This window comes from Alosa sapidissima, chromosome 1 (genome assembly GCF_018492685.1).
Source record: "Alosa sapidissima isolate fAloSap1 chromosome 1, fAloSap1.pri, whole genome shotgun sequence".
NCBI lineage: Eukaryota > Metazoa > Chordata > Actinopteri > Clupeiformes > Clupeidae > Alosa > Alosa sapidissima.
Window position 1 is genome coordinate 40,351,775 of NC_055957.1, and position 11,407 is coordinate 40,363,181.

General features: G+C 41.6%; 3 protein-coding genes across 7 annotated transcripts in view; all 3 read left to right on the forward strand.

The window, feature by feature from the left end:
• The first annotated feature begins 797 nt into the window (after positions 1 to 797).
• ambn (ameloblastin) lies at positions 798 to 4,199 on the forward strand. The gene is made up of 6 exons (XM_042084384.1): positions 798 to 826; positions 970 to 1,368; positions 2,851 to 2,997; positions 3,301 to 3,330; positions 3,437 to 3,475; positions 3,768 to 4,199. Exons 2-6 carry the CDS (start codon positions 1,015 to 1,017, stop codon positions 4,197 to 4,199), a joined length of 1,002 nt encoding a protein of 333 aa, XP_041940318.1. The 5' UTR covers positions 798 to 826; positions 970 to 1,014.
• Positions 4,200 to 5,834: 1,635 nt separating this feature from the next.
• Positions 5,835 to 8,677, forward strand: scpp7 (secretory calcium-binding phosphoprotein 7). Of its 3 annotated transcripts, XM_042101872.1 has the most exons (10): positions 5,835 to 5,879; positions 6,068 to 6,133; positions 6,230 to 6,274; positions 7,231 to 7,275; positions 7,393 to 7,437; positions 7,577 to 7,630; positions 7,728 to 7,801; positions 7,865 to 7,910; positions 8,235 to 8,279; positions 8,454 to 8,677. In XM_042101872.1, exons 2-9 carry the CDS (start codon positions 6,080 to 6,082, stop codon positions 8,274 to 8,276), a joined length of 405 nt encoding a protein of 134 aa, XP_041957806.1. In that variant the 5' UTR covers positions 5,835 to 5,879; positions 6,068 to 6,079; the 3' UTR covers positions 8,277 to 8,279; positions 8,454 to 8,677. The 3 variants fall into 3 exon arrangements, with proteins under 3 accessions (XP_041957806.1, XP_041957791.1, XP_041957796.1); XM_042101857.1 differs by having other exon boundaries at positions 7,728 to 7,910; XM_042101862.1 differs by having other exon boundaries at positions 6,233 to 6,274; positions 7,728 to 7,910.
• A 927-nt stretch (positions 8,678 to 9,604) lies between these two features.
• Positions 9,605 to 11,407, forward strand: part of scpp5 (secretory calcium-binding phosphoprotein 5) — a 3,743-nt gene continuing 1,940 nt past the window's right edge. Inside the window, exons 1-7 of one of the 3 annotated variants that reach the window (XM_042104870.1) lie at positions 9,605 to 9,670; positions 10,047 to 10,117; positions 10,267 to 10,332; positions 10,461 to 10,517; positions 10,784 to 10,837; positions 11,005 to 11,073; positions 11,404 to 11,407. The exon at positions 11,404 to 11,407 is cut by the window's right edge and continues 23 nt beyond it. In XM_042104870.1, coding sequence (XP_041960804.1) covers positions 10,058 to 10,117; positions 10,267 to 10,332; positions 10,461 to 10,517; positions 10,784 to 10,837; positions 11,005 to 11,073; positions 11,404 to 11,407 — 310 coding nt within the window. In that variant the 5' untranslated portion in view covers positions 9,605 to 9,670; positions 10,047 to 10,057. Of the gene's footprint in view, positions 9,671 to 9,796; positions 9,951 to 10,046; positions 10,118 to 10,266; positions 10,333 to 10,460; positions 10,518 to 10,783; positions 10,838 to 11,004; positions 11,074 to 11,403 lie in introns of those variants that run through there. The other 2 variants (XM_042104879.1, XM_042104860.1) reach the window with 2 other exon arrangements.

Consider the following 11,407-nt stretch of genomic DNA (forward strand, 5'->3'; position numbering starts at 1 on the left):
CAAACAAAACCAAATCTATGAGTGGACTGTATGCATATGTATGCATCTTTCTCTCTGTCTCTTTTGGAATGGCAGACATGACAGTGACTCCAGTGTGTGGCCCGAAAGAGTAGCATTTAACAAAACATGACATAACATGCTGCAGGGTCTGGCAAAAGAGGCTGTTCAGGGAGAAAGTTGGCATCTTTCAAACTGATTTAAAATGGTGGCATATAACCAATGGCTCTGTGCTGCCATTTGAATATTGAATCAATAAAACAATATTTGTTTAGACATGTTTTCACTTGTCTGATTGTATGTGTCTGTCTGCTGTGTGGCGTTTGCATTTCTGACTGTTATTGACAAGCCTCAGTGGTGGTTCACAGACCACAGTGAGAAAGCTGTCTTAATGTTCTCAAAAAAAATATATGGTTGGGTAAATTGGTGTGCAGCGCTCCTTCAGACAAGAAGTCATGTCTGGAGAATGCATCAAATGAAGCAAATGCAATTTGGCTGTGGTGTGTGGTCAGTCCTTCATGGCATGGACATGATTTCTTCTTCTATTGTGATTGGCTAATGTGGCGGGAGATAGCTTTTAAAGGTGGCTCACTCTTTAGTTGCTGTTCAACTCAGTCCTCGGCTGTGATAAATCCACATTATTGCTATTTTGGACCAAAAGAGGTCTCCCTCTCAGGTACAGCAATTTCATTTTTTCGTTTCATCAATGTTAGTCATTGTTGATGAATGGCAATAATATTTCAGTTGGGTTGTGTCGGTAGGCTCCAAAATGGAAGGAGTGATTTTGTTTGCTTTTTGTTGGCTGTGGTCTGCAGTATCATGTATTCCGGTGAGTGTGTCTTTCTTATCACCACCTGCCACCCAATTCTGTTGTGACTCCTAGCGGAATTCAAGATTTTCCCATGAATCCTTATCACTGAAATGGTTCAAATCACTAAAGCAGTCAGTAATATGTGCTTTATGCGTCTCCAGCTAGCAGCAGACTCCTCTTTGGCAGATCCAAGGGGAGACTTTCCCATGGGAGGACCAGGAGCCCAGAAGTCTGCCACTAAGGTTCGTCTGCAGATGCTTCCCAATGTGCAGCTGCCTCATCCCGAGCCTTCTGCTCCCGCTCAGCCAGAACTGGAAACCAGGGTCCAGCCGGACCCCATGCAGACTTTGCCCACAACCGAGCCAAGAGCTGTCTTCCCACAAACTGGGCCTCAGCCATATTTTATCCTACAACCAGGGTCACCTCACCCCACCATCCCACAGCATGGACTTCAACAGGGCTTCTTGATTCAACAGCCTGGGGGACAGCCTCTGTTCACGGTCATCTATCCAAGCATGGCGGGAGTACAGCCACAATTCCATCCTGAGCACTTTCCACAGGTAATGACTGGGTGATGGGGTTATCTCCATGCATGTAAAATCCAGAACAAAATATTAAAAGACAGCAAAGGTGTTATGTTTCATGTAAAAAGTTATAAATATCAAAAACTGATTAATTGAATGCAATCAGTTGTCAGCAACACCTTCTTTAACAATGAGTAGAATATTGTAACAGTAGAATATTGTTCTTGAGTATTGTTCTAGAGAGTATTTAAAATATTGTTCTAGAGTTCCTTTGAACTGTTTATGAGAACACAGGGAAATTGTCTCTCCCAGATTTTCCAATCCTCTTTTCTGAACCCTACTTGTTACATTAGGCAGTGCTGCAGTGATACATGGGAGAGGTTGTGTGTGAAAGTGAGGCCTAGATGGGGTGTTAGTGTTCACCTCTCAGCTGATCCCTGATTCAGTCAAGACAAGACCTGCACCCCTTGGTCGTCATCCAAAACAAAACCTAATTAACTTGAGCTATGCAGCCCTCCGGCATTTGTACCAGTTCCCTGCCCCCTTTTTTCTTTTTTTTTTTTTGGCTGGAGGCATTCCACTTGATGTAGAGTATATTTTCAAAACATCCAGCAAGCGGGGGAGCTTAATGTTTGTGGTTGGCCCCCCCATAAAAGATAGATATGTGGTGGGTTAGGAAACCAGACAGCCTGTCGAAACACTGTAATCCTGTACTTTCAAGAAAAAGTGATATATTGAAGCAATATTAATACACTATATCAATGCAGAGATACATTTGTTGATCACAAATGTCAATTCTCATAATGAACTCCTACCAACCTCTAGCTTATCATTGTAATAATTCGGTTCGTTGGGTTCATGTTCAAAGAATATTCAAAATATAGCCAACTCTTTAATTAAAACTGTCGGTAACACTTTACGGTAAGGGTACATGAATCATCATGAATTCATGCATTAATTCATTCATGATTTATGCATTACTTCATGCCTTAATATCTCATGAATCATCAGGAATTGACATGAGTTCACCATATGTCATTCATGACCTCATGCATGAACAACATATCAACTAAAGCATTCAGTATGGTGGGTACATCATTATAAATTATGCTTTATTAAGCATTATCTTGATGATTTGTGTTTTTCTGTCACAAATGTGGTCATCACGGTAACTACTCATGGAATTCAAATCAGGCTTATTGTACATGAATTATCATCATCAATGCTTAATGCAAATCATGCTTAATAAAGCATAATTTATAATGATGTACCCACCGTACTTAATGCTTTAGTTGTTCATGCATGAGGTCATGAATGACATATGGTGAACTCATGTCAATTCCTGATGATTCATGAGATATTAAGGCATGAAGTAATGCATAAATCCTGAATGAATTAATGCAAGAATTCATGATGATTCATGTACCCTTACCGTAAAGTGTTACCAAACTGTCTGATAATGAACTCATTGAGCCCTTAGAACAAAGACACTATCATACCATTACCCCTATGGTTTAGTATCCCCCTTACAGAGCAATGCTGTACCCAGCTGTGTTCCCACAACTCCCAGGACACCTGATGCCGGTGTCCCCAGACTCCCAGCCTGGTCAGCAAGGGAACCCAGGGTCTCCACAGCAGCAGCAGGACCAGCAGCAGAGGCCACAGGTACCCCCTGGAGTTTTTCCAGTTCCGTAGCAGTGAACTAGTGGCAGCACTGAATTATTTGGTCAGTCAATAAATCTACAAAGGTAATTTGGGCCCTCAAGATTAGAATGTCTTTTGAAAGAAATTGCTTGAAAAGGACACACTGGTATTAGCTCTCATAATAGTCCCAGAAGAGGGCTATAGATTATGATTTCATCCGTAATCCTACACAACTAGGAGTTATCAGATAATCGATGAAGAACAAGGTGTTGTCTAAAATAACACACAAATAAACAAAATGGATTTGTCTTCTCTTCTCCTAAGGTCCCCCTATATTTTGACAGTCAACTTTTGGTAGGTAATTTACATGATATGAGACATTTGAAACATGACTGAATGAATTGACTTGTCTTGCCAACAACTAATACATGGAGATACTAAGACAGATTTGTCGTTATAGGTTGGGACATCTGGTGGTCTCAGCTCTGAGGAGCTTGAAGTAAGTGCAAGTCAAATACTTGTTCTATTTTTCATTTGGCTGATGCTTTTACCTAAAGTGACATCAATACAGTATGTCAATTATTATAAGGGTCTGTCTCCTCAGAGCAACTTTGGGTAATTGCTCTACAATGGTGGCAACTAGGAACCCACAAGCTTTCTGGCTACTGCATGCAAGCCCAGGTCCTGAACTCAGCTCCAGCTCCTTTACTTTGTTACCGGACCAAATAACTATCAGTAGACTGCAGACAGTAAGCTGAATGACCAATCTGTTTCTCTCCCTTGCCCTAAAGCAGGCCAGAATGGCGGCGTCTGGGGTTCAGCGTCCAGCCACCAACCCCGCAGCTCAGCCTCTCAACCCCATCATGCACGTCAACCCTGTCATGCACGTCAACCCACTGATGCCCCTCGGCCCTCTTCTGCCCATTGGTCCAATGCCAGGGTTGCCCCCGGTCATGGTCAGTGATCCAGCTCTTGTGCCGGTGGAGGTGCCTGCAGGGGGTGCCATCCCCTCCCACGATGCCACTCCAGCAAGCCTGGACCAGCCTCAGGCCCCTGCTGTGACGCCGACTGCAGAGTGGATGCTCGTCACTGACCATCAGACCGATGATGCAAATGTGGACCTGGTCATTCGTCCTGCAGAGGTGCTCACATCAGATCCTGTAACTGGGGCATCCTGTAACGAGTACACCATGGAGACAGACATGGGGGCCTTATCCCCTTAGCAGTCCTGCACCCTCAGGGCTGTACAGTGCTACATATATGTAGGACATGCTACAAAAAATCAGTCTGTGCTATGGGTGATTTACCAGCTTAGCGCCGGTGCACCTAATTTAAAGTGTTTTCTAGTGTAACCTACATAAGAGGTGTTTGTAACTACTTACCATTGCTAGAGATTTTGTGAATTGTGCAACAAAACTATCAACCTCGGTAGCACCAGTGCTATGAACAATTCACAGCCCTGATCCTAGACCAATCTACCAAATGTCCATCTAACTGTGTGTAGATTATGTTAAACATTATGTGTGTAGTATATGTTAAGCTTTTAAGAATACATTTAAACTTGGTGATTTACAGTACAGCGCAGGTTTATCAGAATGTTCGCTCGCTGGGCAGAGACTCCATGATTTGCTTTTGTTAGCCCACTTTTACCAAAGTAATCTCTGAACTAACCTATTGGTGAATATACAGTACATGAGTTTATAGTTTCTAAATTGTATTCTGGATTGAATTGTCTCTGCTGTCCCATACAACATCAATTTAAATGTAATATTGTAAAGGAAATAACAGTCAGGTATTCTCATTTTGAATTGTAGTATTGAGACACATTCACACTTCCTTGACACCACACACATTGCCTGGGCACATGCATACATCCTTGACACCACACACACATACACACACACAGCCTTGGCTTACACACACACATCCTTGACACTAGTCCATCATTGACTCAAACACACATTCTTGAAACCACACACATAGTGTATGCTATGCATTTACTAATGTATTCTCTCTACTGCACCTCTTGTGTGTGATGGTTGGTGATATGCCTGTCACTACCCTTGAAAGAGACATATAGAGTCTGTTTGTTCAAATACTTTCACTACATTCTGCAGAATGTATTTTCACTGGAAAAAAATATATTGATATATGACATAAATAAATGAATAAAAATAAAAATGTATGTGTTGGTATGATCTCTGGAGCATTTCAGTTGGGTTCTACTCCATGTTGTCTGTGGGCAACATCACAAATCATGTTGCAAATTCCTGACTTGCTCATGAATTTTACAAGAGCGTTTTCACTGATCTCACCTTCAGAATATCCAAAGGGAATTATGTATTTTATATGCAATTAAACTTGACATGTTTTGATTGTTTGTTTGTTTTTTTCTTAAAGAGTATTAATGCTCGAGAGACAAGAGCACAGACAGAAATTTCATCAGCAAAATGTTACTAGTACTGTAGCTGGTTTATATCCATTCCTCCATAATTACCGTGCATTTGTTATTTCAACACATTCAGTGTCTAGAACCTTTACTTTTTGATTGACAGGGACTGAAAGCAGGTTGTTTCATTTCTGACCTCAGTTACCTTCCAGCAAATGATTTATGACATTTCCTTGTCATATTCTTGCCCAATCTCCGCACAGGTTCTCTGCCTGAGCAGCTTTCTATAATTATACTCAAAGCCAAACTGCTCCGTGAAGATGTACAAGATATACAATAGCTGTCAAAGCACTTTTTCAGAAAATGAGAGCAAAATTTGGCTAGTGACCAACACCTGTCAAAAATTGATGCCCTTTTGTTCACAAATGAAATAAATAGGGAGCGATGTTCCCCCCAAACCAATTCAGTCAGCTCACATACCTCCTACACTCACTCTGATCATACCAAACCAAAGGTAAGTTTGCATTTACTGAGAAATATTCATTTTTTAAGAAATATGAAACGTCTTTCAGAGGACCAATTAGCATTGCTTCAAACAGACTAGAGCACAGATGCTAAAAGTAGTAACTGAAACATTGCAATACAATTTGACTTGAGACTTGATGACTAAAGTGTTACCAAACATCTGTTGATTCATTGCAGCTACGTTCTACCATGAAAGCCATTATTGTTCTCTCCTGCATGGTGGGGATGGCACTCTGTGCTCCTGTAAGTAGACTGGACACCACAGCGAGTGGACACAGCTCAGCATTGTAATATCTGTTTATGTAACTCTATTCATGCGATTCCTGTTTCTTTCTGCAGCAGCTTGCTCCCTACATTCAGGTGGAGATTAAACAAGCTCCAGGGGTGAGTAGCTATATGAAAACAAACATATCATATTAAGCAGACAGACAGACATATCATATTACAGTTTTTTACAACTGTTTACACACATTTTCAAAACTCTATGTCTATTTCTCAAAACTCTACACACAAAACCCACAATTGCTCACACAAAATGCAAAATACCTCGAATCTCTAGCAAAATGACACACAACATTCAAAATGTCATAAACACATCTTTAAAGCAAACAGGGGGCTATATAGGGGCTATAGACCCCTTCAACTGCAGAAACAAACATTCCTAAGCGTTCCTGAGGCATTTCTGGAGGGACAGAGAAAATGATTGAGCGAATGGTACTTGGGGACAAACAAAAATAGAGTAAAAAAGACAAGATTTACATAAAGTCGACTTTTTGTAGAACATTACTGTAAGCTAAAGTACGATTACTGTAATTTTCCTTTCAAAGTATAGGCATTGGTTCTGAACATTTCAACCGGAAATCCTCTATAGGAGCAGATTTAAAAGGTCTATCTATATAGAGAGTATATCTTTTCATAGGTCTATACTAAGGCAATGATTGGATGGTGTTCAGTAAAGTAATGAGTGTTTACACATGTGAAGAGAAAGAGTGAAGCACTGGTGATTTAGTATGGCATTTTGATGGGTTGTGTTTGAAAAACGAAAATCAAGTTACTTCCTGTTAGATTGTTATGTGTTAGGTAGAAAATTGTGTGTGGTGTTTTGCTAAATGTGTTTTAGGACATTGAAAACACTGAGAATTAGTGTAGCTATGGTTTTGCAGATTTGGTGTGGGGTTATGGTGTTTGGAAGACATGTTTAGAAAATTGTGTGACAAGCAAATATTTAGTGTGTAAGCAGTTGAAAAAAAACTTAGCAGACAAAGCAATATATGTGAAACATTGGGCAGTGTATTCCACTGTGCGCCTGGTTTAAAGGAAGGAATATGTTATGTTGACAGGTAGCTGGTGCCGCACCTGCTGTATCAGGGTCCTCTCTGCAGTCTGTGAGTACTCATAAATATCCATTCATTATCTGGGACTGTTGTTTATTGAGGTATTTTGTACAAACTGTTTTTTGTGGCCTGTTGGCGCTGTGCTCATGCGGTGCGTGATTCGTACAGATCCTTGATGCGTTGAGAGCTGCCCAGGCTGCTGGTGGGCCCCAGGTGAGTTCTCATACTTAACAGAACCATTCAAACCCACACACACACTTAAAGACCACGGGCTTAAGATTACCTGCACGTATCATCTTTTGTCGTGTGCGTGTGTGTGTGTGTGTGTGTGTGTGTGTGTCCTGTCTTATAGGTCCTCGTGAAGCAGGAGATCCCTCAGCCTGCTGGAAGAGAGAGCGTTGAGATTGTGAGTTTTTGTCCATCACGTTTAGTTCATCCGTGTCCATTTCTATTTGTAGATGGTCATTGATTAACATGAGTGCTTCTGTTTGGTTGCCCCCCAGTTTTACCCCTTGGCCCCCTTGGCCCCTGCCGCTCCTGCTGCCCCTGCGGCCCCTGCGGCCCCTGTTGTCCCTAATGTCCCTGTTGTCCCTAATGTCCCTGTTGTCCCTAATGTCCCTGTTGTCCCTAATGTCCCTGTTGTCCCTGTTGTCCCTGTTGCACCCGCTGCACCCGCAGCCCCTGCCGTAAGTACACCTCCACCTGTCATATTTGGATACACAGTGAGTATTTTATGCCACAAACCGATGGTTGGGATGAAAAAGATGAAAATGCTGCTGCTGTTGCAATGGAACTGTCTGTGCAGATGTGCAGGTTGCTGGATGGCTAAGATGTAGCAGTGCCAGTCTTCAGGCCTGACACATGTTCGCTGTTGCCACTTGGTGGCACTGTTGATTAGCTTGAGTTACTAGGTGAGGAGCCAGTGAAGTCCTATATTTTGTTCTAAATCACATGTGCCTCTCCCCCCCCCCTCTCTCTCCTCTCTCTCTCTCTCACTGTCTTTATTACAGAAGGCTCCTTCCAGTGATGATGATGATGAGGAGGATGAGTAAACAGTAAGACAATCCATCCTTGCTTCAAAATTAACACTGTCCAATATTTACAAGGGCCCGTGATAATATGTCAAAAGTATATTTGTAATCAAAGCTGACATCCAAAAGAGAACAATCAAAAAGTGAAAAATATGTAGAGCTAAAGAGATTTAAGACTTGTTTTGTATTCATTTTCAGACACTCGCCAAGCCAATTCCTTGACACTGGTATCCAAGACACGGAAACAAAGATGTGACCTTGATAGCTGCTTCCTCTTTCCTAACCTGATCATTCACGACAATGTGGTGCTACACTCTGACTTCCTGGTTCCCACAGGAAGCCATTAAGCTCTTTCTGTTACCATTTTGTATACTGTAGTTTGTTTCGACAGATTTAAAAAATAAATCTTAGAATCTGTCATATGAATGTGTGCCTTCCTTTATTTATGGGTGGAAATAACCTTCTCTGGCTGCCAAAGGAAGGAGATGTGTCAAGGAAGGTGCCTGATAAATATATCAGATTGCACAACGGAGTTAAAGATTTAGCAGCAGACAGCAACTGTTTTTTTTCCCCAAATAACTACATCTTGGAGTGAGAAAACACATTAACTTTGATATATTAGATATTACTGATTTATGAACTGTTTAAGCGTACCTTCAAGTAATTGGTGCAACACTGAATTATATAGCGATAACACACACACACACACACACACACACACACACACACACACATTTAACGATACATTAATGAATAAGTCTAGCTGGTACAATAGCTTTTGTTTTGGTTTTTTAGTTTTTGGATGTTTTTCACTTGTTTGCTATTCCAATAAGCAAGCTGCTACAGTATGTACATGAGAAACTGATGACTTGTGACTTGTATTGCAAGACCATGGCCCCAATTTCAAATGATGGGCAGAGCAGAGCAGATCACTCCATCAACAAATTGTCTCGTGCATGAAACAGAATTATCGGGAGTTATGTGGGACCACTGAACTGACCCACAGATTTCAACCTACGATAATGTTTAACTTTAGACAAGATGACAAAAAACTTGGCTTGGCTCATGATTCTTAATTATGCATATCTTCTGAGTGGAACATAGAAACCAACTGTGTTGGCAAGAAACTTGCTGATAGGTGCACCTGTTGTGTATGATTATGAATGACAAACCATGGTCATCTCAGTGACTCAAATGCCTGTGTCAGCATATAAGACCAGCTATTGAGGAGGCAGATTCTCGCCACTGGTCATTTGCTAAATACTGACCACACCCAGTGACCAAAGAACAGATCGTCATGGGATTGGTTTAAATATGGACCCTCAAAGGTTTAAAAGCAAAAGCGTAGGCTCACATTTAGACCATTGGAATTTCGTGGTACCTCAAACAAAACGTTTGCCTTTCAGAAGAAGAAGGTAGGCCTCCTGTATATTATATTGTACTGCACTACTATACTACAATTCTCTGTTTAGATTTCAAGCTTGTTGAGTCTAAGGCCCGGGCTCCACCGGGTCCGCATCTGAAGTGTTTTGTTTGCGTAACAATAGTTTTAGAAGACTGGTCTAATTTTTCCGATTCCGTACGCACCGTTATCTCATCTGGTGTAGCCAGTTCCCTTGATTACAGTGTAAGCTAATTGTTGCTGCAGATTCTCCGCAAATGGACCGCTACATATATGCGTGGTGTAGCCTCCCTGTAACGGCAGAACCTTCTTTTGTATTATTTACTTAAACTGTGCTAAGGTGATTTTTAAATGATCCTGACATTACAATGGCTTTTTCTGTTCCCTAGTTTGTGCTATTATGACCATGTGGACCACTGTACTCTGTCTCTGCTTCGCCAGTGCAATTTCAGCTGCACCTGTAAGTAGAGGCCAGGCTTGTGTGCCACTTCAAACAAATATTTTCAGTTGAATTGCAAATGTAGCTAAAAGTAATTCATCTGTACACCAGCTCAGGGGTGAATGTTATTTACTATAATCTTCCTTTAAACAACGGTACTATTTTCACAGCTTGGGCCATTCTTCAGTTACCTTCCTCAGTATGACAGTCCAAGACAATCGGGTCCTTCAACACAGGTAAATTACATGCACAGACTGGGCATATGTCAAATAATTCTGGCATTGTATCAAACAATACAGTAAAACATTGGGGGACATTTTGGATAGTATGAATGCCATTTAATTTGATCTTTGCTTTCATATAGGGGAACAATGTTCACTACTCACAGCCAGGCTTCAATGCCCCAGTCAGCATGGAAATAGTATGTGCACCGTCTTCTACATTAAACTTTCCATCACACTTGTGTGTGTGTGTGTGTGTGTGTGTATGTGTGTGTGAGTGTGTTGTAAAGAGATCTTCTCCTCATTTATGCAAGAGTAGCATATGAAAACATTGTCATTTCCATCACACTGTCAGTTCCATTTGACTGGGAACAATTAACCTGTGGTGCGTAATTCAAACATGGGAATCATGGCGTGCAGCGCAGTGACATGTCGGCAGGCTGACTTGGGTTCACTTCCTCCTTAGGTATTTCCCCAGCGGTACCCCACCAACCCTGCAGGAGGCTCCCCCAACGGCCCTGTGAGTATAAAGTAGGATCACTCTGTCAGCGCCTCTCAGATGGATTATGATTAGGGATGAATGTCATCATCTCTCTCTCTCCCTCCCTCTCTCTTTCTTTCTCTCTCTCCCTCCCATTCTTTCTTTCTTTCTCCCTCTCTCTCTCTCTACTTTTATCTTCCTTACAGGTATATCGTTCACAGGCTTTCATCAAGTACTCCATACCCAAAGCCCCTGGTCGCAAGAGTGTAGAAGTGGTATGTGTGTTTCTACCCCCGTGATAACAGTGATAGACAGGGGATAACCTCACTAACTACCCACTCATTATGAGTGCAATTGTGTGTGTGTGTGTGTCTGTGTGTGTGTGTGTGTGTGTGTGTGTGTGTGTGTGTGTGTGTGTGTGTGTGTGTTCTTCTAATTAAGTGCAGATGGGGAAAGTGTTTGCTTTAAAGTTTACTTTAATCCCTCAGACACACTGACGTCTATCTCTCAGGAAACATCAGTAATGTCCCACTTTTAGAAAATTACAGTATGTCTGAGGTCTGATGAAGGTGGTAACTCAAGTCTTTTTTTCTGTTGTTTTCAAGTATT